Raw genomic sequence first — 26646 nt, 5'->3', positions numbered from 1 at the left:
CTCCCTTTGAAGCTGGGTACTAGTGTAGACACAGCCGTGGTCTTTCAAAAGAAGTTTATTTGGAAGAGATCTTCTGGAAGAACTTCTTTCAAAGTATCGCTGTAATGTAGACGTAGCCAAAGAGTGAAATCTTGGCTCCGTTTATGTCACTGACGTAACTCCCATTTACTTCTTTAGGGCCATGATTCCAAACTTAAGTCTGATGATGGGTTAGCTTATAGTGTCTCTAAGAATTGTCCAGTCCACATCTCCAGATTTTACCCTTTCATGGACAGGTTAAAACCTAATAATTCAAAATCAGAAAGAGAGATGCCATAGTGTGAGAACAGTCAAAGCCTACACCCAAAATCCTTTCAAAGCACAAAGTGGCAAGTTTTTGATGGTTTCATGAACTTATTTTTATGTTGGTGCACCAGTTCTTTCTTGCTTTCTTTCTTTCCTTCTTTCAGCAAAAATAACATATCCTCTTCTTTCACCACGCTGAAAGTAGATTTTTCACTAACCTTGTTTGCATGCTTCATTTCTGGTGGTGTACTTCTGTTCCGTTTTGTTAAGTTGTGCTGTAGTATAGTTGTTCATATTTACTTTAGTTGTGTGCATGCCCAAATGGGTAAATAGTACAAACTTAAAAGAAAGTTTGTTTCTTCTTCACTACAAAAATAGATATATAATCCAAATGGCAACCTAGAGGAACATAAGAACATAAGAACATAAGAATGGCCATACTGGGTCAGACCAAAGGTCCATCAAGCCCAGCATCCCATCTGCCGACGGTGGCCAATGCCAGGCGCCCCAGAGAAGGAGAACAGAAGACAAGTGATTTATCTCCTGCCATCCATCTCCTGCCCTTGTTATGAAGGCTAGGGCACCATACTTTATCCCTGGCTAATAGCCATTTATGGACCTGACCTGCAAAAATTTATCAAGCTCTTTTTTAAACCCTAATAGAGTCCTGGCCTTCACAGCCGCCTCGGGCAAGGAGTTCCACAGGTTGACTGTGCGCTGTGTGAAGAAAAATTTCCTTTTATTAGTTTTGAACCCACTACCCATCAATTTCATTTGGTGTCCCCTAGTTCTTGTATTATGGGAAAAGGTAAATAATTTTTCTATATTCACTTTCTCCACACCATTCATGATTTTATATACCTCTATCATATCGCCCCTCAATCGCCTCTTTTCCAAACTGAAAAGTCCCAGTCTCTCTAGCCTCTCCCCATATGGGACCCTTTCCAAGCCCCTAATCATCTTAGTCGCCCTTTTCTGAACCTTTTCTAATGCCAATATATCTTTTTTGAGGTGAGGAGACCACATCTGCACGCAGTACTCGAGATGTGGGCGTACCATAGTTTTATATAGGGGAAGTATGATATCTTTTGTCTTATTATCGATCCCTCTTTTAATAATTCCTAACATCCTATTTGCCTTACTAACTGCCGCTGCACACTGCGTGGATGTCTTCAGAGAACTATCCACTATAACTCCAAGATCCCTTTCCTGATCTGTCGTAGCTAAATTTGACCCCATCATGTAGTACGTGTAATTTGGGTTATTTTTTCCAACATGCATTACCTTACACTTACCCACATTAAATTTCATTTGCCATTTTGCTGCCCAATCACTCAGTTTGCTGGAAGGGAAGTTTGAGGAAGGGAAAAGTTATGGAGCCCAAATATCTGAGGGATGAAAAAAATCACAGGGTGGGGGAAGAAAGATGGTTTATGGTTAAGCTCTTGGACTAGAAGTTAACATTTGTATTCCAATCTCTACTATTTCTTTTAAGACCTTTGGCAAGTTTCAGGATCTATGTTCACTCACTTTGGTTTCCTTACGTGTGAGATGTGAACAATAATATACACTTCATAAGGATGCTAGTATAGATTAAGTACAAATGAAGCAAACAATTTGAGACCCTAAAGCAAACAGCAAAATGCATTTAGTGCATATTTTATTACATTAATTCCACTTTTTCTTTGTGTTTTGAATCAGTCATCTAACCTCTGGGACTCCGTAACTAAGACAAGCCCAGGTTATCATTTGATGTAAATAGTTTATGTTAATTTGATGTGATGGCTTTTTTTTTTTTTTTTACTATTTTCTTTTCTTCTCTGTCCCTTTGTGTATTGGAATGGGATACAAACTTCGCAATGCCGCTTCTGCCATGGCAATGCCTTCCTGCATGCTGTTTGGGTTTGATCATGCTGTTCATTATCCATTGCATGTAAGAACATAATTTTATTTGATTTTACATTTTATCCTTTTGCTATGTGTGGTTGAATATGACTTTGTTGGGAAAAAGTTGATGAATTGCAAAAGATAAAATAATAATGAATTTTTAAATGTATTTAATAGATTTTGTGTTAAAGTTGATTAATTATATGTTGTATATGAAAAAGATCAGATGATTCCTATGCAGTTATGAATACATGTTTAGCAGTTAACTGCCGGTATTTAGCCTGGAGTCCTTTCTTCAAACCTGCCCAATGTATAATTTTAAATATAAAATTTCTTTTCCTTCTCCTACAAGATAATTACCCTTATTTATGAGAAAGAATGAAGAACACCATACATCCAATAATTTGCAAAATAATAATTGCACAAATTGCACAAATAATTTGATTTTTCTAGAATGTTAGGGACTTAAAATCTTTTATGCCCATGTGAATTATATTGAACTACTGCATTTGTGTGACAAAGAGCTAGGCTATTTGGCCCTCAGTACCCACAAAAGATTAATATATTTGCTTACACGACATACAGGACATGATCCTCTGCTCACAACAGCATAAATTGGGACTAGCTACATTAAAATTAATGGAGAGAAACTGGCATCAAAAGGAGATTCATTCCCACGCTACTTAGTAAAATAGTCAGATGCTGTTTAATGGCCATGTAAATTTAGCAGAAAGCCTAATTTTTCTTCAGCAGTATGATTTGCTGCCTCCAAAATATGAGAGTGCCATCCTTAGAGTTTTTGTGTATTCGGATAAAAAGGATATGATCATTGCTTTGAACAATGTCATTTTAGACTTATTAGCAAAATAAATTGATCCTGTGACAGTTGATCCTGTGGCATCTGAAAGAAAATGCCTCTATCCTTTTGATTTAACTGCCTAGGCAAATGGAACTTAGAGTATACCAAACAATAACAAAGGTTGCTCATCTAATTACATTGCAAGGAATGCTGATATACCAATCAGTCTCATAGTATCATGTTCACAGAGTTTAAAAAAATATATCCCATAATCCTTTTCCTTAAAAGCCTAAACAACATATGTCCCACGTATAACTACTGAGTAACCAGGATTAGTTGTGAGCTTTTATTCCAGGACTAGGAATGGTTAGGGATAGAGAGTTGTAAAATTATAGATGATGGTGGACTGTGGTATGTTCTGGCAAATTTCCCCACTCTGTACCACTTCATACATTAAAAATCCTACAAAGATCCTTACCCAGCAAACATATACACTCATACTTAGCTTCACCCATGTGCTGCAAGAATGGTCCAGTGGTTAGATTAGTAGCCTGGGACCTGCGAGATGTTGTTTTCATATTCTCTTTATCCAGAGTCTTCCTCTTCAGGCAAGTTCCTTGACTTCGCTATGCCTCAGTTTTCCATCTGGAGAATGGGGATAACAGTACTTCCCAACATCAATCACAGCTGTGTTTTGAAGATAAATGCCTTAAAGATTGGGGCACTCAGCTACTCCAGCAAGAAATTAAGAAAAAAAAAGTGTTCTTTAGATTAAAATCACAATGTGGTCTGTGAATCAAATGTGTGAAGCACATTGGCTATAGTGTCTCTGAGTTTCTGTCAGAATCCACTCTGCACACACCTTTGGCTAGTCCCTTTATTGTATCAACTGTGTGTTTAAAAAAAAAAATCCAGTGGAAAATTCACCAAGTGCTGCTGAAGGAAAAGATTTCAGTGCAGCCCAGTGACCTTCTTTTCGAAAGAATATGTATGCATTGCTGTTAAAGGAGCAAATAGAATATGAAATATGGAAGATATTTCTGCAGCTTACAGCAGTTTCCATTTTAGTTCTTAGATGATTTAGATCCCGGTTCAATAAGGTACTGAAAGACATTGAATTCAGTGGAAGTAACCATTTGATTAAAGTTAGAGATGTGCTAACTACCTTGCTTTATTTTTGTTTGAGGCAACTCTGTTCCATGAACACATTGCCCATCAGAGGTTATTTTCATCTAACATTATCCTTTTGTAATCCCTTTCCCTTGTGCTTGCTGTCCCTTTCATCTCTAGCCACAGCCATGTCATGCCATTGCACAAATCTGCAGTCTGATGTAGGCTTCATTACGGTGGAGTGCAGGTGCTGCATATTACTAGTTACCCAGAAAAAGTTTTTACTCCCTGTCTCTCCTCTTTTTGATGGCAGGAAACTTGAGGAGTGACTCCCCTGTTTGACTGGTCATCTTAGATTTCTGTAACCATGCTTACAATCTGTGGCATACCAGTAGCAGAGGAAGCAGCCATCAGTTATTAACACAGTGTGTGACAGACCATATCCAGGATCTGGTTTCTAGGGTTAATCCAATTATTCTGATTTATAACTCACCTGATTGGCTCTATTTTTAAAATCCATTTTAAGTGAAAAAGCACTGCTAGCAATTCATTATGGTATATCTGATTAAAAGATAGAAGGGTAAGTAATCTATTTCAACAGTTTTTATTTTGATCTGAGGAAAAGTTTGGATGATTTCCAGTAACCTGTCCATAATATCAAGTGAAAGATGTTTATTATTTGATTGCTTAATGTCTTGTGCTTCAGAATCCTAAATCTCAGGAGCCTGTTACCCTTGATTTTCTGGATGCTGAGCTTGAAAATGATATTAAAGTTGAGGTAAGACGGACTAGTGAAGTGTGCCTGCTTTGAGATATACAGTCTTCTTCACTGCTGTGTGTAACCACTGAAATGCAATAACTACTGCAGAATCCTTCAATTTGCTTCAGCTCTTTTTCTTCTAATGGCAAAGGACTTCCGATTTTGACAAAGTATGATTATTGTCTGAAGAGACCTGAAGATTTAGTGAACAGTTCTGAAGTTAATTGTAAATGTATGTATTTTCTTCTTCAATATAGTAGGCAAATTTTTAAAAACTCTGTCATTAGAAAGATTACAGGTTCAAGATTCAGAGAGGTAGCTGTGTTAGTCTGTATCTTCAAAAACAACAAGAAGGCTTGTGGCACCTTACACATTAAGATATTTTGGAGCATAAGCTTTCGTGGGAGCATAAGCTTCATCTGATGAAGCGGATCTTTGCCCACGAAAGCTTACGCTCCAAAATATCTGTTAGTCTATAAGGTGCCACAGGACTTCAGTTTCAAGATTAAGACCCCTGATTATTCTCTCTATATAATGGGAGATTCCATCGTGAATGCTCTAGTAATTCAAAAGAGTACGGTGTTTAAAAAGCAACCAGTGCAAGACCAGAATGTTTATATGGTCAGTCAGTGGAAACAATGTGGACCCACTTTGTCATGTGAGCAGATAAGCTCTGTTTATTACATGTCCAAAGGATGCTAATGAACTGCTGAATATATTCAAACAAAAATGATTTCTTTACGTTTTACTAGTGCAAACTTGTTATTGTGACACAACTAAATTTAAAGCACTGAGCAATACACAGTGTTCACAACAAACCCAAAGCCCCAAACACAAAGAACAAACCAACCACTCTTCCTCCCTGGCCCTGCAGTAAGACTTGCCTAGTGTCTGAAATCATTATAAAACTCCAGCATCAGGCAAGGCTTGTTAAAGTTTTTTTTTTTCTTTTTGGCTTAAACTTGGCACGGATTGAAACACAACAGTTTACAAACCCATTAAGACACACTGCACCTGACTTTCAAATAGCTGTAATGAGAGTAACAGCAGCTATTAGGCAATCTGAATTAGTTCTGCATCCAGAATTCCCATTTACATCATAGGGCATTCTGGATGTGCAAAGAATGCACGAATTAATACCCAGGTTCACTGACTCCAGGCACGCAACCATTACTCTTACAAGTAATCCTTACTGTCATGAGGATTCTCACTAGTATCAGAACTGTTCATAAGCGTATGAATTATAGAATTGGGCTCTCTTTATTAGGGGTCAGATAAATAGGCTTATATGGGGCTACTATTTTCAAATGTTTAACAATGATAGCATAAGATGCAAAAGATCTTGGAAAACATCAATCATGTTGTATATAACTCTTAAGCTATGTCTACACTAGAAGCATCTGTTGACAGAATGTCATAGCATCACTACAGAGCTTTGTCAACAGAAGTGTAGCATAGCCTTGTCTGTCGACAGAGAAAACCAGATTGCAGGGCAGCCCTGTTTGCAGAGCTGCCATTCCAGTTTCTGTAGAGCAAGGTGTTTGTGGCAGCAATCTGTGGAGAGGTTCTGTTGAGATTTCTCTGTTGACAGTAACTTCTGTTGACAAATGCTTCTAGTGCAGATTTTTATTTTCTTTCAGTGGCTTTTTTTTACTTTGTTATTTCTTCACCTTCTTGTGTGTAGATTCGGAAAAAAATGATAGATGGAGAAAGCGGGGAAAGGACATTTAAAACATTGGTCAAGTCTCAAGATGAGGTAAGATTGGAACATAGGCTGTCCAACATCCAGACTAAAAATGATGACAAGAAATTCCATTTTGTATTATCTTTTGTATTTAAAAACTAGCATTCTGCTTTTCCAGTCTTTGAGCCTCATGGAGTTTTCTTGTCCAGATATACTCCGCCCCCCGCCCCCCACACACACGCGCGCCCTTCAACCCCAGCTCAAGCTGCAAACTTCCTGGTTTGCAATAAGGGTAAGCACACATTTCTTAAGAACAAGGATTTTTTTGTTTTCTTGGGTGCTTCATACTCAAACAAGTGTGCTGAATTTTGTTATCAAGGGTTTAGCAGAGATTTGCACTTCTTTACATGAGTCCCTTAGTGAAATCTTAAGTGGTATAAGAATGCATTCCTTTTGTAAAGCCTTATATTCTGGTTGGATATGAAGAAAGTGGTGGGGGAAATGACTGTACAATTTATAGTTCCTGTATTAGGATTCATTACAATAAGCAAATTAATTATCCATACAGTTACACCCTTAGTTTAACTTAACTTATACTTTGGCTTTTGGTGTGCTTATGGTATAAAACAGGCTTCTAAACAACCTGTCTTGGTTGCTTAATTTTATTTTCCAAAGAAGTTAGAAGTAGGAAGTTTGATCATCAACCCTGAAAAGCTTTTGCAGTAACATAAAGAAGCCTGAAAACTGAATGAGCTGGCAGCACCCCTGGTGATAGGAGGATCCATACATAGTGTAGGTCTTCCTTATGTTTGTGCCATATCCCTTAAAACCCCAGTACAGGGTGTGTGGTGGGGAGGAATAACAACCAAAGAAGCCCGCACTCTGTTGAATCCTACCTGCTGCACCAGGTCTTTGGGATTATTGCAAGAAATCGTAAATTGTAGAAGCAGCATGAAGACAATTACATGGACCGATTGTGGCCCCAGAGATCAAGGGATATATAAAGGTTGCATAGGAAAAAATAAATTAAATAAACCAGGAAAAAATGGCATAAAATGGAATTTCTATTTATACATACGAACTATAAAATAGTAAATAGAATCGTTCATAGGTATGCGTCACAGACTGCGACAGCCGTGTGCTTTTGTGTGTTGTAAAACTTGGTGCCCTTCTCCTGCCAACAGCCTTTGGTTTTACAGCCGCCAAGTCTTACATTGTGTCTGTACTTATATGGTGTAAGATGCTTTGGCCCTGAGCCTGCTCGTACACTGGTGCAGTATGGGAGTAACCCCACAGAAGACAGAGTCAAGCCCCAATTATTTCATTTGCCTATATAATATGTAATCATATAGCATGATAAAATTATGATAATGCACATACAATTCCAAACCTCATTTCGTTTATTTTAATCAAAGAATCTGGAATAACAATGCAATATGAGCAGATGCAAGGCTTTTTCATGAAGATGATAAGCTGATGAAATAAGAGAAAAGCAGAATCTGATGCAAATGAGAATGCTGAAATCCTGAAATCCCTGAGGAATCCCTACATCAGTCTTACTTATAGGGCCAGCATTTACTTCACCTGTAAGTGTGGCATGATAAGATGGTCAGGTTTACATATGATGAAGATTAATCTTCAACAGCATCTCCAGTGTTCTGCACAATTGAGGGTTTTATTTAATATTAAGCATATGTGTCTTAAGTTTTTTTAACTTGCACACATATCCATGGCAACTTATTATAATAAAAATTTCCCCATTGCTTCCACTAACATCTGAGAACCCTGGCAGAGTGCAGGACTCTTTTCTAATCAGATTTAATGCATCAGAAGCTTTTAAATGAGCTTAAAATCATAAGGGAACCCTACGGAAAGTGAAATCACAGACAAATTGCTAAGGATTTGTACACAAGAATAGCACAAAATGTAGGGGCTAAATCAGAAGGTACAGCTACACAAAAGTTAAACACCTGTGGGTGGTCCAGGTCAGCTGACTTTGGTTGTACAGCTGTACAATTGCTGTGCAGGTGCACGTATTCAGGCTGGTACCTGAGCTCTGGGAGATGGTGAGTCTTGAGGGTCCCACCGCTCAGGTTTGAGTGCAGATGATGCTGCAGAAAGGCTAAGTCACAAAAGTAATTCTCCCTAACAAAGGACATAAACAGCAATACAACAAAATGCTTTAAATATACATGTATGTCCTTTAAAAGCATTGACCATTAGAAAGTGCAGGAAAACGTGACTTCTACCCAGTGCCAAAGGAGAGCTAATAATGGAATACATCCGTAAGGCTGAACTGTTTAATGATCAGTTAGCTGCAATCTTTACTAAAAAGGTAAATTGTGAACAGACACTTAAGACAAATAATATTAACAATAAGGGGGATGGAATGCACACCACAATGTGGGAAAGAATGAGTTAATTTTTTTTAAGATGAGTTCAAGTTGGCACAGGTTGATAAGGCTTTTTTTTTATCCCACACTACTGAATGTGTTGGATTTAGATCCCTGGAAATGGAGGTACTCTGTTTATTTTCAGTGCAGTTGATATAACCACAACACAAGCTCTCCTGCACTGTTGTCCGTATGCAGAACATTAGCTTGTACTGAGGATTGGGATGAGGGGGAGAATATTCAATTTCTATGCCCCATGAATCCTGGGCTATTTGCTGATACCTTGAATAAAGGTGCCGATATGATGGCAAATTAATATAATAGTGACTTTTGTGATCTGGACACATGCCATCTGGAAAATAGCCTGAAACAGCAAATTCATTTCACACAGTTCATTTCGCACCCCTTACATGACAGTGATATAGAAGTACAACTGACAATGGCAGTGCTACAACCAGAGACCCAGTAGTGAATGGTTTCCGTTGCCCATCTTCACAGTCCCATGTGGGACACAGTGTCTGTGTCTACGTTACAGTGATCCTTTGACAGAAGTTCTTCCAGAAGTTTTCTTCTGAAAAAACTTCTTTTGAAAAAGTGCGTCTACACACGAAAAAGCAGATTGAAAAAATTAATCCAAAATAGAAAACATCCACGTGGCCCCTGCTCTTTCAAAAGAACAGGCTAGGGATCGAAAAATCTAGGACCAAGAGGACTGCTATTTTGAAAAAACACCACCTGGGGCATCCACACCATTTTTTTCCTGAAAGAATCTTTTGGAAAAAGATGATCTTCCTCATCTGGGAGAGGAAGAGGGCCACCAGAAACAGTGCTGCTTTCTTCCAATTTAATATCAAAAGAATGCATTTTGGCTATGTCTACAGTACAAGATAAATTTGAATTTAAGGCCATTAGCTCGATATTACCACCTGACTGTCTTCACTGTACATACCATTAGCTTGATTTAAGGAGCACTAATGTCGATATAATATCATCGGAACAGCCTGGGTGTAGCGTCAAGTTCGAATTTAAAAGTTTGAATAAAGGTCAGTGTGGAAGTGCCATGTCTTCAAATCGAATGTATTAGCCTGCAGAGGTGTCCCATATGTAACCCACAATGCCCCTCACTGCTCTGCTCTGGCCGCTGCTCTCCAGGTGCACAGGAGAAATATCTTTCTTTCTTATTCGCACTGTGAGTGCATCTACCCATTACAAATAGCCCCAGCAAGGAGTATGTGATTCTGTCTCTGCGCTTGGTATTTTTTCTGCGCTGCCTGGCACCAGCTGCTGCCCCACTAGACTGTGTGACAGCAAGGCTGTTGCAGGGGTTGTGCTTGCATGAGTCTGAGACGCTTCTCAGTGGTTTACATTTGTGTGCATGCTCCTTCCCTCCCCCACAGGTGCCATGCATTTGGGGTCCTTCCCATGCTCAGCCATATCATGTTGGTAGCTCCTGACCTCATAAAAGGACATGCCTGCCATTTGATGCTGACCATGCTGCCAGGCAGCACTATGTCCTGACTTGTGTGTAGTTAGGGCTCCAAGGGTGGGAAAGAATTTTGGGGGCTTGCAGCTGCTGGGGGGGACGTAGTCTCCCCTGGTGATTAAGATTTTTGGGGCCTTTCTGCTTCAGGGGGTGACTAGGTCAACTGGCCCCCCACCAAAATATTTTTGGAGCATTTCTGGTGCCAGCGGGGGGAAGGTTCCCCCAGCAGTCAAGATTTTTGGGGGCTTCCTGTCACACAGGGGGACTACTTCAACTGGTCCCGCACTGAAACCCCATCACACCTCCTGCCCCAACAAAGACCAGAGGGCTAGCTGCTGCCAGGGGGAAGTCTCCCCCAGCAGCTAAGATTTTCATGACGTTGCTACCATCCTTCATGTTCCTCTTCAGGAAAGACAAAAAGCTTTTTTCCTAGTCTTTTCTGTCCCCTTTCTTCTAACTTTGCACCCCTTCATTCAGGGGAATACAGACTGGCCAGAAGCTGTATAATGAAATAGGAAGCCAGATACCCTCCCCTCAGCAACTTTTTTTCAAAAACTTTACTATCAACTCTTTCTTCGTGCTTTTCGTTGCCTCTGTGTTATTTTCCAGGATCAGATACAATCAAGGGAGGGGAGACTGTCAGTAGGTAGCCAGTTGAGAAGGCACACACTTGCTGATTTTTATAAAATCCTTGATAATTCAGCTACAGAAGAAAGAGATTTCTGTAAACTTTGCCATCTTTGTCGATGCCCTACTTTTCCTTCCTTCCAACTGGAAATACAGGTGTTTGCTTACCACGGAAGAGGAATGAGGGCAGTGCAATGTGGGCAGATGATGTCAAATACCAGCAAGCATACCCAGAATGCTATGGAGATGAGGGAGCTGTGGGATAGATTCCCACAATGCATTACTGCCACAGTTGATGTTTGCCGATTGTGTGTGGCAGCAATAAGTCAACTTTGTGAGGAGCGCACAGGGAGGTGAGCATAGTCAAATTCGAATTTGTAAAATGCAGTGTTACAAAATTGATTTTAATGAATTTGAACTTATCTCTTAGTATAGACGTAGCCTTTGTGTGTAGACGCTCCACGAGATTTTTCAAAAGAGCCCCAGCTTTTTTCAAAAAAATGTGCTAGTGTAGACATAGTGGGTGCGTCTACACTAGCCAGCTACTTTGAAGTAGCCAGCACAACGTCGAAATAGCACACATCACGTCTACACGCGCCGTGTGCTATTTCAATGTTGAAATCGACGTTAGGCGGTGAGATGTTGAAATCGCTATTCCCATCCGAAGATGGGAATAGCGCCCTACTTCAACATTCAACGTCGAAGTAAGGCATGTGTAGACGATCCGCATCCCGCTACGTCGAAATAGCGGGGTCCTCCATAACAGCCATCAGCTGAGGGGTTGAGAGATGCTCTGTCCCAGCCTCTGCCGGGCTCTGTGGTCGCCGCATGCAGCAGCCCTTAGCCCAGGGCTTCTGGCTGCTGCTGCTACAGCTGGAGGTCCATGCTGTGTGCACAGGGTCTGCAACTGGTTGTTGGCTCTGTGGATCTCGTGCTGTGCAGGGCAAGTGTGTCTGGAAGGGGCCCTTTAAGGGAGCGGCTCGGGGTTTTGTTGGCACCTTATTTCAACAGGGAGTGCTTGTGTGTGTGGACGCTCCGCACCTCCTTCCGGGGCGGCTCCTTTCGACATTTTCCGTCGCTACTTTGACGTTGAACATTGATGGCACCAGCCCTGGAGGACGTGTAGACGATACACGTCCAAGTAGCCTATTTCAATGTCCTTACTTCGAAATAGGCTACTTTGACGTAGTGTGCTAGTGTAGACATAGCCAGCCAGTGAGATTGTTAAATGCACACAGTTATCTTGGCTTAGAGACATTTCTTTTGTTCTTAGCCTTTCGTGAGGTCACAAGTGGCAGTAGAAAGATAACATGTATTTGCTTTTTTTAAAGTGGGTGAGCAGCATGACAAGCAGCAGTACTAGGTCAATGCACATGGGGAAGATCTGTGGAGAATAAATTCTACAATCTACAAGTCTCTAGTCAAAGATTCGCAAAGCTTTGCACATTATTCCAAGCACGTGCTTTCTGGCATAATGGCTTTTACATTGTTTTCTCCTTCCCTGCCGTGCTGAGAAGCAACAAGAGAAGAGAGATTTGTTCAAGTTATAAAAGTCAGAACAGAACCAAAACTACCTTTTCCCTTAATCACGTTAATTTTTACATTTTTATTTTTGCACAGGGACAGAAATAACGTAGACATCTACTGTAGCACATTTGAATGGTTTTAGTAACGTTGCGATGCAGCAGCTGCATAGATTTTATTGCCGACATCCCCATAAATCTTTGTCTCTGACTATAAAGCAGTAATATGCTACAGCTGGCATACACTTATAATTTTTAATGTGGAAAAATGAGTAAAACTGATCCAGTGGGGTGCATTAATGATGATTAAATCTTCTACAGGGAGACAGGGGACCTTTTAAACTTGTCTGTTGTGTCATCTTTCATTCCAGAAGCAAGTGAATTGAAAAGCTATGCTGAATCTCATACTTCGTAAAAACACTCATGTTCACACTTAACTGTACACAAATGAGTTGTCCTGTTCACTCTAATGTAATTTCTCCTGTACCTACAGTTAAGCAAATACATAAGTGTATATAGGACCAGAGCGTATATACAGGAATATATAATGACTCAGAGATACAGACATGTAGACATTCATATATGCAGGGCCATCCTTATCCATACTCAGAATATGCAAGTGCTGCTTAGGGCACCTGAAAATTTGGAGCACTGCTGGGCCTTAATGTCCTCCCTCCCAGAAATCCACCTTTTTCTATATCTGTTCTATGGTTTTACTTCCTATGGGGTGGACCTAGTTAATTTAGAAGTGAAAAAGCCTGCCAGATCTATTAGCAGACATTGAACCTGGAAAGAGACATTCAAATTGTAGTAAAGCTATTTAACAAGAATTTGTCAACCCTACATATATAGTTATTTTTTGAATTTACTGAGTTAGTCTACAGGATCTTAGTTTAAAATTTACTTTACAAATATTTGATTGAAGTTTGTAAAATAACATCTCTAAAAAATTTTCCCTGGGCTGCCATCAGGCATAGGGCACCAGTTTAACAATATCCCATAAAGCCCCATAAATCCTAAGAATAACTCTGATTATATACGAGTATGTACAGGCATAGTGGCACATTTTTATAGGGTTGCTTGTAAGTGCTTTGCTGCTATTACTAATGTTGTTATTTGTTTGTTTAGCTAGAAGACCACTCGGCCTTTCTTGGGTGGGGGGGTGGGGCGTGGCACAGGAGACAGTCTTTCCAGTATTTAAGAAGAAAGAAAAGTAATCTGACAAATAGACACAAAAGCTGTGTCTGCAGAGTTCTTTTGACAGATATTTCGTGACAGAATATCTGTCTGCAGAATACTTCCACACCTAATATAGGCTTCCCCTTTCAATCCCCTCTGTCAACAGTGAGTAGCCAGAGTGCTGAGCCCTCAGTCGACAGAGCAGCCGACCAGAAGCTCTGCAAATAGGGCTGCCCAGTGAACCAGAAGCTCTCTCTGTCAACAGAGGGTTTCCTGGAACATCAGCGCTATTTTTTTGTCAACAGAGGCACTATGTCTGATATGGTCACTCCAGAAGTCTGCTGGGAAAATGGCTGTGTTTTGTCGGCAGATTCTCAACAAAACATATTTGAGTGTGGACATGCTTTAGTAGCGTAGACCCAGCTAAAGGGAAAAATGGACCAGCCAAGTTTATGATTGGTTATCTTTGACATTGCACTTCTAAAATTCTTTTAGATGTAAAGAATGCAGATGATTTTGTAACCTCTGTTTGTAAGCCTGGCAATGGTTGAAGAAAGGCAATTGCAAAGCAGGTCACATTTCCAACACCTTGTTTGTTACTGAGGTTTACGTTCTTTTCTCCTCAATAATAAACCAAAACCTGTTATTTATTGAGCCTCTAGTGACAATAATGTACTTTTTTATCAAAATTACTTTCCAGAGGTATATTGACAAAGGAAACCGCACGTATACATGGACTGCTGTGAATGGCACAGATTACAGGTAATTAAATGTTTTTGCTTGTTTCCGTTTTTAATGGAAAGTCTTGGTTTGTTTGTTTTCATGAATCATGTTATTGATATTGAATATAACACTAAAATGCATAGGAACTGACCATCTTTGGCCTAAAAAGTGGAGAGAGACAAACATTGGTGCAGTGCATCTTCCTTGAAGATTTTTCAATGCTCACCACCTAGTGGGATAAGGTTCAGTCCTTCGGGGCTTAAAGAAAATAAAAACAAAAACTTCCCAATGCCCCTGCTGAGTGTTTTACCAAAGGAAGCTTAGAGGGTCATCTTTGTAGTGTTTGATTTGTGAGTGTGTCTCTGGTCATGGTCGTCTCCCTCAGACTCTCATCTAATCCCAACTTTTTTTGTGGTCTTTCCGACAATAATTTCCATTCCCACGCTGACCTTTGAAAGTAAATTAAAATAAATAAATAATAAAAGAGAAAATGTCATGCCTTTCCAACAGAAGCAGTATCTCAACTTTACTTCGAGTAAACCTCCTCAATTTTACATTCATTATTTGTCAGGTCATGTCATATCTAACCTTCTGTGTCAGATCTTGGCAGGCAAGAGTTGTGGTATTATCACTCCAGTGTGCAGTTGCACTTATGATGCAATATACAATTGTTAAATAATTATGTTATTTTGTATATAAAATCTTGCAACAACAGTTGACATCACAGAAAAAGAACACTCTTTGGAAGAGGTATACATCTCTCACACAGCTTCTCTGACCTTAGTGATTTCTGACAATATTGCTACCCATCACTGTGACATGGAAAGGGATACATCCCCTTTCTAAAGTATTTGGACTCAGTTTGGTCTACAAAAGCTATCATACTTTAGTTCAAAAGATGAGTAGCTTTTAAATTGCCAACTCTGGGCCCAAATTCTCTGAAGTTCTGAATGTCCCAAGTTTGGGCACTCAAGATCCTGAAGGACTGAAAAAAGGATCACAAAGAATCACTGTCAGCCCAACCTTATGAGGATTCTCACCAACAACCACAGTCTGTTCCACAGGCACACCAATCCTGGAACTTTTCCCTGAAACAAGGCCTGTTGCCAACTTTGTCCACATATCTATTCTGGAGATACCATCACTGGACCTAACCAGGTTATTCACAGAATCACGGGCACATTCTATGTTCCTCAACTAACATCATATGTGCCATCATATGCCACCAATGCCCAGATGCTTTGTATGTTGGACAGACTTCAAACTCTCTTAGACAAAGAATTAATGGGCAGAAAACAGAGATATAAACACTCCTGATTCACAAACCTGTCAGCCAGCACTTTAATGGAGTGGGCCATTCTGTTAATGACCTGAAAGTCTGTGTTTTATTGAAGAAGAATTTTCACAACAGTTTGGAAAGAGAGGCTGCTGAACTCTCTCTTATATTCGAATTCAACACATTAACATGTGGTTTGAACCGGGATGGGAGTTTTCTAGGTCATTATAGGGTCCTTTTGCATACTTGGGTTTATCTAATTCTTGACTCCCCCACCCTTTTGCCTCACTGCTCTCTGATTTGCTCACCTTGATAATATTTTTCTGATTTCATAGACTCATAGAACACAGGGACTGGAAGGGACCTCGAGAGGCCATCGAGTCCAGCCCCCGGCCCAATGGCAGGGACAAGTACTGTCTAAACCATCCCTTGTAGCCATCTATCTAACTTGTTCTTAAACATCTCTAGCAATGGAGATTCCACAACCTTCCTTGGCAATCTATTCCACTGTTTGACCACCCTGGCAGTTAAGAACTTTTTCCTAATGTCCAATCTAAACCTCCCTTGCTGCAGTTTAAGCCCGTTGCCTCTTGTTCTATCCTCAGAGGCCAAGAAGAACAAGTTTTCTCCTTCCTCCTTATGACACCCTTTTAGACACCTGAAAACCGCTATCATGTCTCCCCTCAATCTTCTCTTTTCCAAACTAAACAATACCATTTCTGTCAGCCTTTCTTCGTAGGTCACATTCTCTAGACCGCCTTTAATCATTCTTGTCGCTCTTTTCTGGACCTTCTCTATTTGTCCATGATTTGTCAACCTTGATCGCTATTTTTGGTTCTCTGTGCCTTAAATACTGAATCTGTTCTGGTGTGGCTCTGATTTGAAGAAGTGGGTCTGTCCCACAAAAGCTCATCACCTAACAAATTATTTTGTTAGTCTTTAAAGTGCTGCTGCACTGCTTTTTTGTGAGAGTATTGTTTGGCATACATAGTGTGAAAGTGGAAACAACATTCAAAATATTGTTTTATTTTAACAAAAATAAGTGGTATTGGAAATTTTACCCAAAATACTAATATTTGTATTACTTTGATGAGTAGAGCCATATACCAAGATGGGGTAGTAGGCACTGTGCAAACATATTGAGAGCAAGAGTCTTTGACCAAAATATTTAAAGTTAAAGAGCCAGGCCCTCCAAACCTACTTGGTGTGAATTAAAAACAAAGATCTGGCTTGACCTATGCAACTCAGAACTTTGTTTTTCTATTATCACTCCCTATTTTTATTTTAGAATGAAAAACACCTTTTTTTTTTCCTTCATATCATGCTACCCGGTAAGCAGTGCAGAATTGTATTTGATTGATGTAAGTTCTCAATCTTACTCAGCTCCTCTCACAAGCTGAAACACAACAGTTAATCTCCTGAGTCACATTGCAGCAGTCCCATTAAACAAAAAATTATAGATTCTAATTAGTAGTTTTTGTTAGCAATAACTGTTAACAGCAGGTAAACCTCTCCTGATTTCCCTCAAGGGAAATTGGTAGAAGGCTATCACTAAATAATCAGCAATCTCACTCCTGTGGTGTTTAAATGGCAAATGCATTATTAAAGGTCATCATCTTGCTTATGGCCCAGGTGTACAACTTCTTTTAATGTCAATTTCTGTTGCCATCCATTAGAAATCAGTGGTAAAATGCACATTTATGTTACTAAAAATTGTGTTCAAACATAGAGGATGGTGTGGGATAAAGAAGATGCATCTTTGATGGGGATTTATACTCATTGCCTTTAACATCTTTTTTTAAAAGTTCGGCTGTCAGATGCATGTATTAGAGACAAAAGCAAAGTAAGACTCTTTTAAAACAATACGTATTGACATCAAAGAAGGTACATTATAAAATATACTGCATATGTTAAGACATTCTTCTATTGTCCAGTTCATAGAAATATTTTATCCAGAAGTGACTGCATTTCTTTAAGAAGATATTCTGTCTCTCAGAGATAATGTAAATTCAAGTACTACAAATTCTTGCATTAAAGACTAGTAACTGTCTTCTTACTAAAAGGAGGCTCGGATATCATCATATTCTTTTCATAGCAGTTCAGCATTATTGGTTTTTTTTCAGGTATACTTTAAGCCGAAACTTTCATTTGCTATATCCATAAAAATTGTGACTGGCCCATGAATTTTTGATGGATACAGATCCCAAAATACTTCTAATTTTACTTGAGGCCCCTTTAACATGTAGATAATTTTAACCCCATTTACTTGCCCAAAGTTTATAATGTTGGCAGTGTGGGACTATATATAATAATCTGATCAAATAATCTCATTTCATAATACATTTCATCCCTACCTTGTTGATTGTTTTAAAAAACAATACAAACCTGATGTGTGGAAACTGCGTACTGAAATCTCGTAAGTGTTCTCTCATGCACATAAATGTGTATTTATTGCTTTGTTTATGTCTTTCTTATTTCCATTGCAGTTTGGCCTTGGTATTACCATCCTACAGCTTTTACTATATTAAAGCCAAACTAGAAGACCCATTAATTCAGGCCAGATGTAAGTACTTGAAAGGTTCCCTGGGCTCTGACATACTTCTGAAACACAGATGTTTTTAAATTTAATTTTGAAATTCATAAAGCATGTGAAGTTCCCTAATGTTATCATAATGTACCCTAAATCTACAGCAATGATTCTAACTCATTGTAGACATCCAAGGTACAAGAAATATTCTACATAGTTAGAATATGTGCAGGTACCCCAACTTCACTGACAGCTCCTTCCCTTTTGCTGTGTACCTATAGAATCATTGCTTTATGTATCCTCTGTTGGTGTTGTTTTAAGGGTCTTCTAGCTGACGTTTAAATATTCCACCTGTAAACGTAGTCTATAGAGCAAAGCTACTTCTCAGAGTTTGCAAAAATTACAGTGCTGTATATAGCAGTTTCTCATTCTGATCTTACAAATAAAGTATTATTAGGAGCTATTGTGTTTTGTCTTACAGTTAAGCTGTTATATTGCACTTTGTAAATAGTTTCAGAGAATGTCTGTAACATCTTATTTGGATGACATGCATTTTAGTCCACTTCCAGATTCTAGAAAATGAACTGGAAATAATATGTATGATATATTTCCAGCTGTAAAATTTATGTTTATTTTGTTTGACCATAGTTGAGGTGTTAAATTAAGGATGAGCTGTCAGAGACTTTTAACTATATCAAAGCATTCATCCAAACTTGAATAAATATCAGTTATTTCAGTTTGAAATATATGTATGTAAAAACTTAATTGCAAGGACAAAGCATTTTCCATTCTTGTTCTAAGTCTCTTTGTCAGTCATAGCTCTCACTACCTTAGAGAATACTTGCTTAAGAGTTGTTTCCTTGACAACTGTGCAATCTAACCCCACATACTGGATAGGAGATACAACATGATAAGCTTTTACCAAATGGTCATTTTGTATGATTTATTTCTGAATTCAGTCAAATCGGGTCTAGCTGCTAAAGTTTTAACGAGTTGAAAAATTATTCTTTTTGTGGACTAGATATATTGATATCAGGCTGGCATTAATATACCTTACAAAATAGAGCCTTGAAATACTCTCAGTACATAGAAGTTACCAGAAATAATAGACAAGTACATACACTACAGTCTTCAAAGTTGTTTGTCTTTCTCCCAGGTATAGCTGTGCATAAACTGAACCTATGATCTATTCACAATATTTTTATTCAAAATTTGATTGAATAAAATATTGAGTGTGCCCCCTTTTGCTTTACCCTGTTTTTTTCTGTTTCCCTGCTTTCTCTTTCAAATGGATTTTCACAGACAAAAATGGCAAGTATATTCTTGTTGCTCAATTTCCTTCCATTTACTGCTGTTGATATTTTCCACTTATATTTCCATTCCCACTAGACGTTCTCCTTTATATTCTTCATTTCTGGACTTCTCCCATGATCACTGGGTACCATAGCAAACAGAAATGGGGGAAATCTAGAAAATGCTTTTGTATTTTCATGCACATTTCAATTCGTTGCTAATCTCTAAGCCCTGTTTGTCTGATCCTATCATGTGCTGGTTCATGCTGATGCTGATATATCACCGCTTTTTTTAAGACCATTCTGTCCAATAACATTGAAGGGGACTTATTGTGAAAATGATGCTTTATAACTTTATTGATGAAAATATTAGACATAAACGTTTTAGTAATGTTCTCAATCTGAAACATTGCAAATATTTCAAATTATCACGTGGTAATGCTTATGGAACTATCACATATAATGTAAATTATCATATTGTCATGCTAATGAAACAATTACTCAGATTTAACTTGTTTCAGTTGTTTTGTTATTGCTTGGTATATTGCTTTATAATAACATAATTTTTTCATACAGTGTGTTATACTGATAATGATAGTGTACATTAGTTACAAAAATGTTCCTTAGAGATCACTTTTTTTTAAAAAAATCACAGGTGCATGCAGAAATTATCCAAGTAAATTTACAAAATCCTGTTTATCTAATATTCAACCTTCATCTTTATAGATTCAGAAACTCTAATGATTGATCACTTTGATGAAGCTGGCTATACCTTTCTAGCACCAAGGTTGGTCAATTTCCCAGTTCTAAGCATTTTACACAGCAGTAAATAAGAAGTCTTTATCAGGTTAGTGACATTTCTGAAGCATGGATTTGTCTAGTAAAACTTAATTTTGAACAAAAATGTGCTGGGGAAAATTGTTAACCATATAAGAGCAATAGCTATTCACAAATTTCCAAGTTCAGATAACATTTCTATTGGAAGACTGGATAGCACCTTCTTGGGCTAGTTTGTCTTGTAATTTATCATATAGCACACTATACTGTTCAGTATTACAGTATTTGGAAGAATAAAATTTTTAAGAAAGCTACCTTTCGCTAAGCCTCATTTATTTATTTATTGAAAGTTAGTGTGGTCTAGTGGATACAGCATTCAGACTCAGAAGTTCTTAGTTCTATTTCTGGGTCTAGCTGATATTTGACAAGCTAGTGAAAACCAATCCATGCTTCAAGCTTCCCCCATATATAATCAGTGTAACAATATGTATCTCTTCTGCAAAGTTTTTGAAGTTTAAGGATGAAGACTAATTCCACAAGAACAGTATTAATTGGTTGTAATGCCAATGACTTCAGTGGAATTATAACTGAGATAAATCTGAGCTTGCCCACCCTCCCAAATTGACCTGAAGTCTCCTGGAATCAGTATCAATCTCCCAGTGACTCTTGAAAGCATTATGGGAGACTTTAGCAGGATATTTAAGAAAATGACATTGTCATGTTGAGCAAAAAACAAAAACAAAAAAAAAAACCACCTTCCAGAATAGCTTTAATCAGCATTGGCAACCCTAGATCAGTCTGATTCAGTGAGGGCATTAGTTTCCTCGGCCTTCCCAAGGGATTTTGCTTTCTTAGTCTATTACCTTTGTGTAGCTGAAACATGTTAGTATAAATGCTTCATATAAAGACATATAAAGTGTGTTGTGTTGATTGGTTGGTCCCCTCCAAAAAATTAAAGCTATCTAGAGCCCATCAGGGTCATTAATTTTCATGATGGGACAGAGACATTGTTAATAGTTTGTAGCATTGATGAAGGATTCTTCATCCTGCAAATGATCTCTATGGATAGAACCCTATTAAATTGCTGACTGTAGGACAGAGGTCTAAATTCTTTGAATTCTTTTTGGTCCATGTTGGAATAGGTGAATGAGAGACAGCATCCTTCTTTCTAAAGAAATGTTTGAACCAAATTTTTTTTCTCCTTTGTATAACATATAAATTGTATTTGGAAAACTTATACACTGCTAATTGTTCAACACCTGTTATCTCTTTATCATTTACTCCACTCTGGAAAATCTAGTGTGTATTTTAATTAGAAAGTAATGCATTTAATCCCATTTGCTAGCTAATGTTTCCCCTTAAATTGCACACTGACTTTTAGCATACTAATTTATGGCTCTGCTGCAGGTAATCATGCAAGGTATGTGGTCATACCAACTTTGTGTAACTAAACACACTTTACCCATGTGAATTTCATTGGGGGGTGGGGAACAAGTAGGTGGCCTCTGGTGCAGTTTTAGCTTTGTACAATCTCCGGTCAAGGACCCCAGTCTTAAGAGATCACTTAAATAATAAGATTTCCAGTATATTTTGACTAAAGATTGCCTGTGCTTAATAAATAATTTGGGTTGCTCCTTTGGCTGGGTCACATAAAACTCTTCAGAAGTTGGCTAAGAGAGTGGCCTCTTCCTATTGAGTTCTGCACAAAGGGTCAATGAAATTTTGCAGAATCCCATTCCATTGCCTTTTACAATACACTACCGCTGAGCTGAGTGCCCACCCAATGTTGCCTGACCTGTCAGAAATGTAAAGCCATTTCTTATCAGCCTCAGTTGCACCTGAAACAAATTTAACAAAATTAATGTTTTGTTCTTTTTCAGGGAATACTGTAATGATGTAAAAGTATCAGGCAACAACACTGAATTTCTTTTAAATTTCAATAAGTTTATTGATCAAAATACCCCAAACAGCCCTTCATGTAAGTATTCTGTTTCATTCTCTAAAATTAATTTCACAGGGAGGTACACAAATATGAAAACTGTTCCAAGATGATAGTTTTTGCTATGCCAGTGTTTTCAGATTTTTTTTTATGTATTTAATGGAATTACACACAGGTAAGAATGTTGAACTTTTCAGAGGTTGTATTTATGTCCAAGGAGAGCACTTGTAAGATTGGTTTGCAGATTGCCGAGAACATCAAGAAATCTCCCCAAATAATACGCAGCAAAATGTGTTCAACAACATACAAACTTCCATGGTAGACTGTTTTCTACCAGCAGACAAAATGCCAGTCAGTTCCCTTCTACACTCCCTCACAATGCCACAGGCAGAATTAAAAAAATGTAATCTTTTACTTTTATCTAATATTTACTGACTTCCCCAGTAAGTTTCAAGACCAGTATAAAGACCTTACAGACACATCTATTGTAATGTCTATAACATATCCCTTCAAATAATTTGTGAACCCTCTAGTGGACATTTTATTGATGCAGGCACCAGAAACTAACTGAGCAGGTATGCATGTGTGCACTAAGCCTTCTGTTTGCTGTAGTTAGTAAATGTTATTTGGAACTCAGCTTTGTCCATGTGGTTTCTTCCTGTTTTGAATAATAGGTAGAGAGTAAAGATGCAATTACTGTGAAGAGTCTTTTGGCTTCTACAGTGGAAGACTGGGAGGCTCACTAGAGAGCTCACAGACAATTTGAAGAGATGCTACCAATTCCTATTCACTACAAAGACACGTTCCCTTTTTTAATGTCATTTTATGATTTCCCTTCATATGCATGGGTTCCTTCGACTTTAGTATCTGATTATTGTCCATGTAAAAACTTAAACTATTAAAACTTAATAAGAATCACTCAACCTGCTTCTCTGCAAAGGACTTTTCATGGTACATTTAAGAGACCATACCTTTGTTAAATGAAATTAATTCAAAATACTTCTTCATAAAAGGTTACTTACAAGTGGAACATGCACTGTCCTTTTAAATTAGATAAGATATAGTTTGCACATTGTTAGCTCCTAGCTGAGGAAGCCCTACAACGTTTATGATCTCCCCAATTATCTCCCTAGCACAAATCTTACCATGCTAGGGAAGGCTGCTGACAAAGATGTGGAAAAAAGAAGTTTGGCAGCACCTGCAATCATTGGGTGTATGTGACAGCACCGGTGTGTTTTTAGACCTCATCAGGGAATGGAGAGAATACACTGATTATGTTATTTAATACTGATTCTGTGCTGAAGAACGTGTATCAGATGCCCATGATACTCGTTAAGATCCATCAGCTGTTGTTAGGGCCATTGGCAGACCCTCTGACAGATGCAAAGAACAGATGGTGTCTCCAATTCTTTCTTTGTCTGACTGTGCTGGAAGAAGGACAGGAGATGTTGGGTGTGGTCTAATGAGTCCACAATTTTGTTCTTAACCATAAGTGTATAGTGAGCTAATTCCAAAATCCTTTCAGTATGTGTCCTTGGGGGCTTCTGTTTCCCATCCCCAGCCAACGCACTGCTCAGATCTCACCATTCACTTTTGAGTGAAGGTTAAGGATAGGTTAGAAAAGAAAGGTGTCTGGCTCCCATCTGTATTAGTCATAGAAACCTCCCCATTCCCATTTCTTTAAGAAATACTTAATGTAAATCCTTTACCAATCCTATTTACCCGATCCCTGGAACTCTTCCATATGGATTACCTACAGTAAACCCCCTCCCGCATCTGCACTCCAAAAACAAAAACACTTCATCTTGGCCAGTCTGGCCCTGAAGGAACAATTTCTTCTCATTCCCAAGAGAAAGGAGCAACTAGTACAATGCCTGCTTCACCCTTATAAAATCCAGAACTGTTCAACTTCCCTGGGTGTAAAGTGGATGCTATTCTGCCATGTCCAGGTAACAGGAGGTTTTGTGCATGAGCATGGACTGATAAGGTCCTCCCTCTCTTATAGTCACGTGGCAGGGGATGGGTCAGTATTCCCATGTTGGTCTGGTCTGGAGCTCCAATAGAAATCACTCCATGGCTCTCTCTAGCCCTTAAAAGGGAGCACGCTTTTTCCAAGAAGCCAGACAATGTGTGGTGAGGTCATTCGAAGAGAACCCAGAAGGCAGTATTAACCAGTTGATCATGTACACTGAGGTCTGTCTCATAAGAGGCTCCAATTAGTTATATTTTGCCACCTATACCCACCTCATTCAACATAATCCTGTAAACCGTCTGCCTTGCAATCTCCACCTACTGGGTTTTTATAATACCAGACTCACCCACTTTCCCTGATTCCTATTGCATCGTCATACATTGTCATTCTTAGAGAAAAAGTGAACCTACAAACCAAAATCAGAGTGCCGTCTCCTTTGTAATTGGTCTGATGCATTATCTTAATCCCAGCTACCTCTCCTAGTGCCAGTGCAATATATTGCCATTTGGCTACAAAGACCTAAATCTTTGATTTTGTAAACTAGGGAAGCACAAGCAGAAAAAATGAGAAACAGCACCTCTAGCACTGTCAATGGAGGCATCACATACATGTAAGCTACATGCCCCCTGGTGCCTGGAGAGCCCACAAAGCAAAGGAACACACGACATGTTAAAAAAAACAAAGTGCAGCCTACAGTTCCAATGGTGCAGCTTTGCCTGTGTTCACCATTGTTCTGGGAAGGAGATGATGAGACTTTACCCATTCTCCTACACAGAAAATCCACAGCCATGGCTTGGAGCACTTCTGGCTGCACTGGCTGGTCTTGAATCTGATGTGTTCACCCAACACTTTGCACCGCAGTTTTGGCTTCCTCCTGTGTAAATTCACTGGGGTGAAGGAAGGACTTTCTATCTCTCTTCTCTACTCTAGTTCTCCCATATAGATCCAGTATATTTTTTTGGCTGATAAAGAACTTTCCACATTGATATAAACAGTTATCATTAAATTGGCTAGTGCTTAGAGCAGAGAACATAGACTCCTATGTGGTGTGATTGACCCTTCCATTGGCTTGCTGTCACTTTCCCTGGGCAAAACACTTCAGACTGGTCCTGTTCTCAATGGAACCTACAACAAAAGTCCCATAGACTTCCATAATGCAGGATTGTTTCTTTTCAAAATTATCTAGCTGTAAAATGGGGTTCCTTTAGTCAATATCAGTTAAACACTTTCCTTGGTGAATTCAATCGACTATGTCAATTTATTATTTACTATTTGTTAAGTGTCAGTTGTGTGATTGGTACTCTCCAAAGATAGATAAGCTTACCTGCTTAATACACCAAATAGAGGGAGGAGGAAGGTTCAATCAGAGAATGTGTATTCTTCATTCTTCTTCTTTAAGGCCCTCATCCTGCAAACCCCACAAGCATGTGCCTAACTTGAATGACATGTGTAGTTCTGGTACTCGAGGTGGACTACTCAGATGCTTATGCATGTTTCTGAATCAAGGCCTAAGTGCAGTTATTTGGAAAGTATGAATGGCACTGCATGAGCTCATGTGTGTTGTCTGTCAGTGATTTCGAAACTAACTCTGTTAGTTCACAAGTAAAAACGGCATTTTTCTTTTTGTCACCTCATCAAGTTCAGCCTGGGCTTTTTTGCAGTCCAACTTGATTCTTTCCAGCTTGTGCATCATCACCAATAATAAAGATTCTCAAAGCCAAGTTAGGCCCAGTTATATCTGGGAAATCCTTTTATTTTCAAGTCATGCTCTTGTTTCACCCCATGCAACAACTTTGCCTTCAGTGGGTTGGTTATTTTTGTTTTTGTTTTGACCAACTGGAATTTGATACAAAAATAATAATGTCTAACATCAGTACCAGGCAAATTAGTAGAAACAAAAGTAAAGAATAAAATTACAAGGCACGTAGAAAAGCACGAATTGTTCGGCAAAAGTCAGCATGGTTTCTGCAGAGGGAAGTCGTGTCTAACTAATCTATTAGAATTCTTTGAAGGGGTTAATAAACATGCGGACAAGGGGCACCCAGTGGACATAATATACCTAGATTTCCAGAAAGCCTTTGACATGGTCCCACACCAAAGGCTTTTATGTAAATTAGGCAGTCATGGGATAGGAGGAAAGATCCTTTCATGGATCGGGAATTGGTTAAAAGACAGAAAACAAAGGGTTGGAATAAATGGTAAATTTTCACATTGGAGGGGGGTAACTAGTGGTGTTTCACAGGAGTCAGTCCTGGGACCGATCCTGTTCAACTTGTTCATCAGTGATCTAGAAAATGAGGTAAGCAGTGAGGTGGCAAAGTTTGCAGATGACACCAAGTTGTTCAGGACAGTCAAAAGCAAAAGGGATTGTGAAGAACTACAAAAAGATCTCAGCAAACTGAGTGATTGG

The 26646-nt window shown here is 38.8% G+C and overlaps 1 protein-coding gene across 3 annotated transcripts in view; it reads left to right on the top strand.

The window, feature by feature from the left end:
* Positions 1 to 26646, top strand: part of CACNA2D1 (calcium voltage-gated channel auxiliary subunit alpha2delta 1) — a 720757-nt gene that overhangs the window by 633473 nt on the left and 60638 nt on the right. For all 3 annotated transcript variants that reach the window (XM_075017407.1, XM_075017399.1, XM_075017417.1), the window contains 6 exons: positions 4788 to 4859; positions 6526 to 6597; positions 14431 to 14492; positions 18216 to 18292; positions 20275 to 20335; positions 22206 to 22303. In XM_075017407.1, coding sequence (XP_074873508.1) covers positions 4788 to 4859; positions 6526 to 6597; positions 14431 to 14492; positions 18216 to 18292; positions 20275 to 20335; positions 22206 to 22303 — 442 coding nt within the window. The remainder of the gene's footprint in view (positions 1 to 4787; positions 4860 to 6525; positions 6598 to 14430; positions 14493 to 18215; positions 18293 to 20274; positions 20336 to 22205; positions 22304 to 26646) is intronic.

This window comes from Carettochelys insculpta, chromosome 1, assembly GCF_033958435.1.
Source record: "Carettochelys insculpta isolate YL-2023 chromosome 1, ASM3395843v1, whole genome shotgun sequence".
NCBI classification, from domain to species: Eukaryota; Metazoa; Chordata; order Testudines; family Carettochelyidae; genus Carettochelys; species Carettochelys insculpta.
The sequence above is the reverse complement of the archived record's forward strand: the minus strand, read 5'-3'. Positions and strand labels throughout refer to the sequence as shown.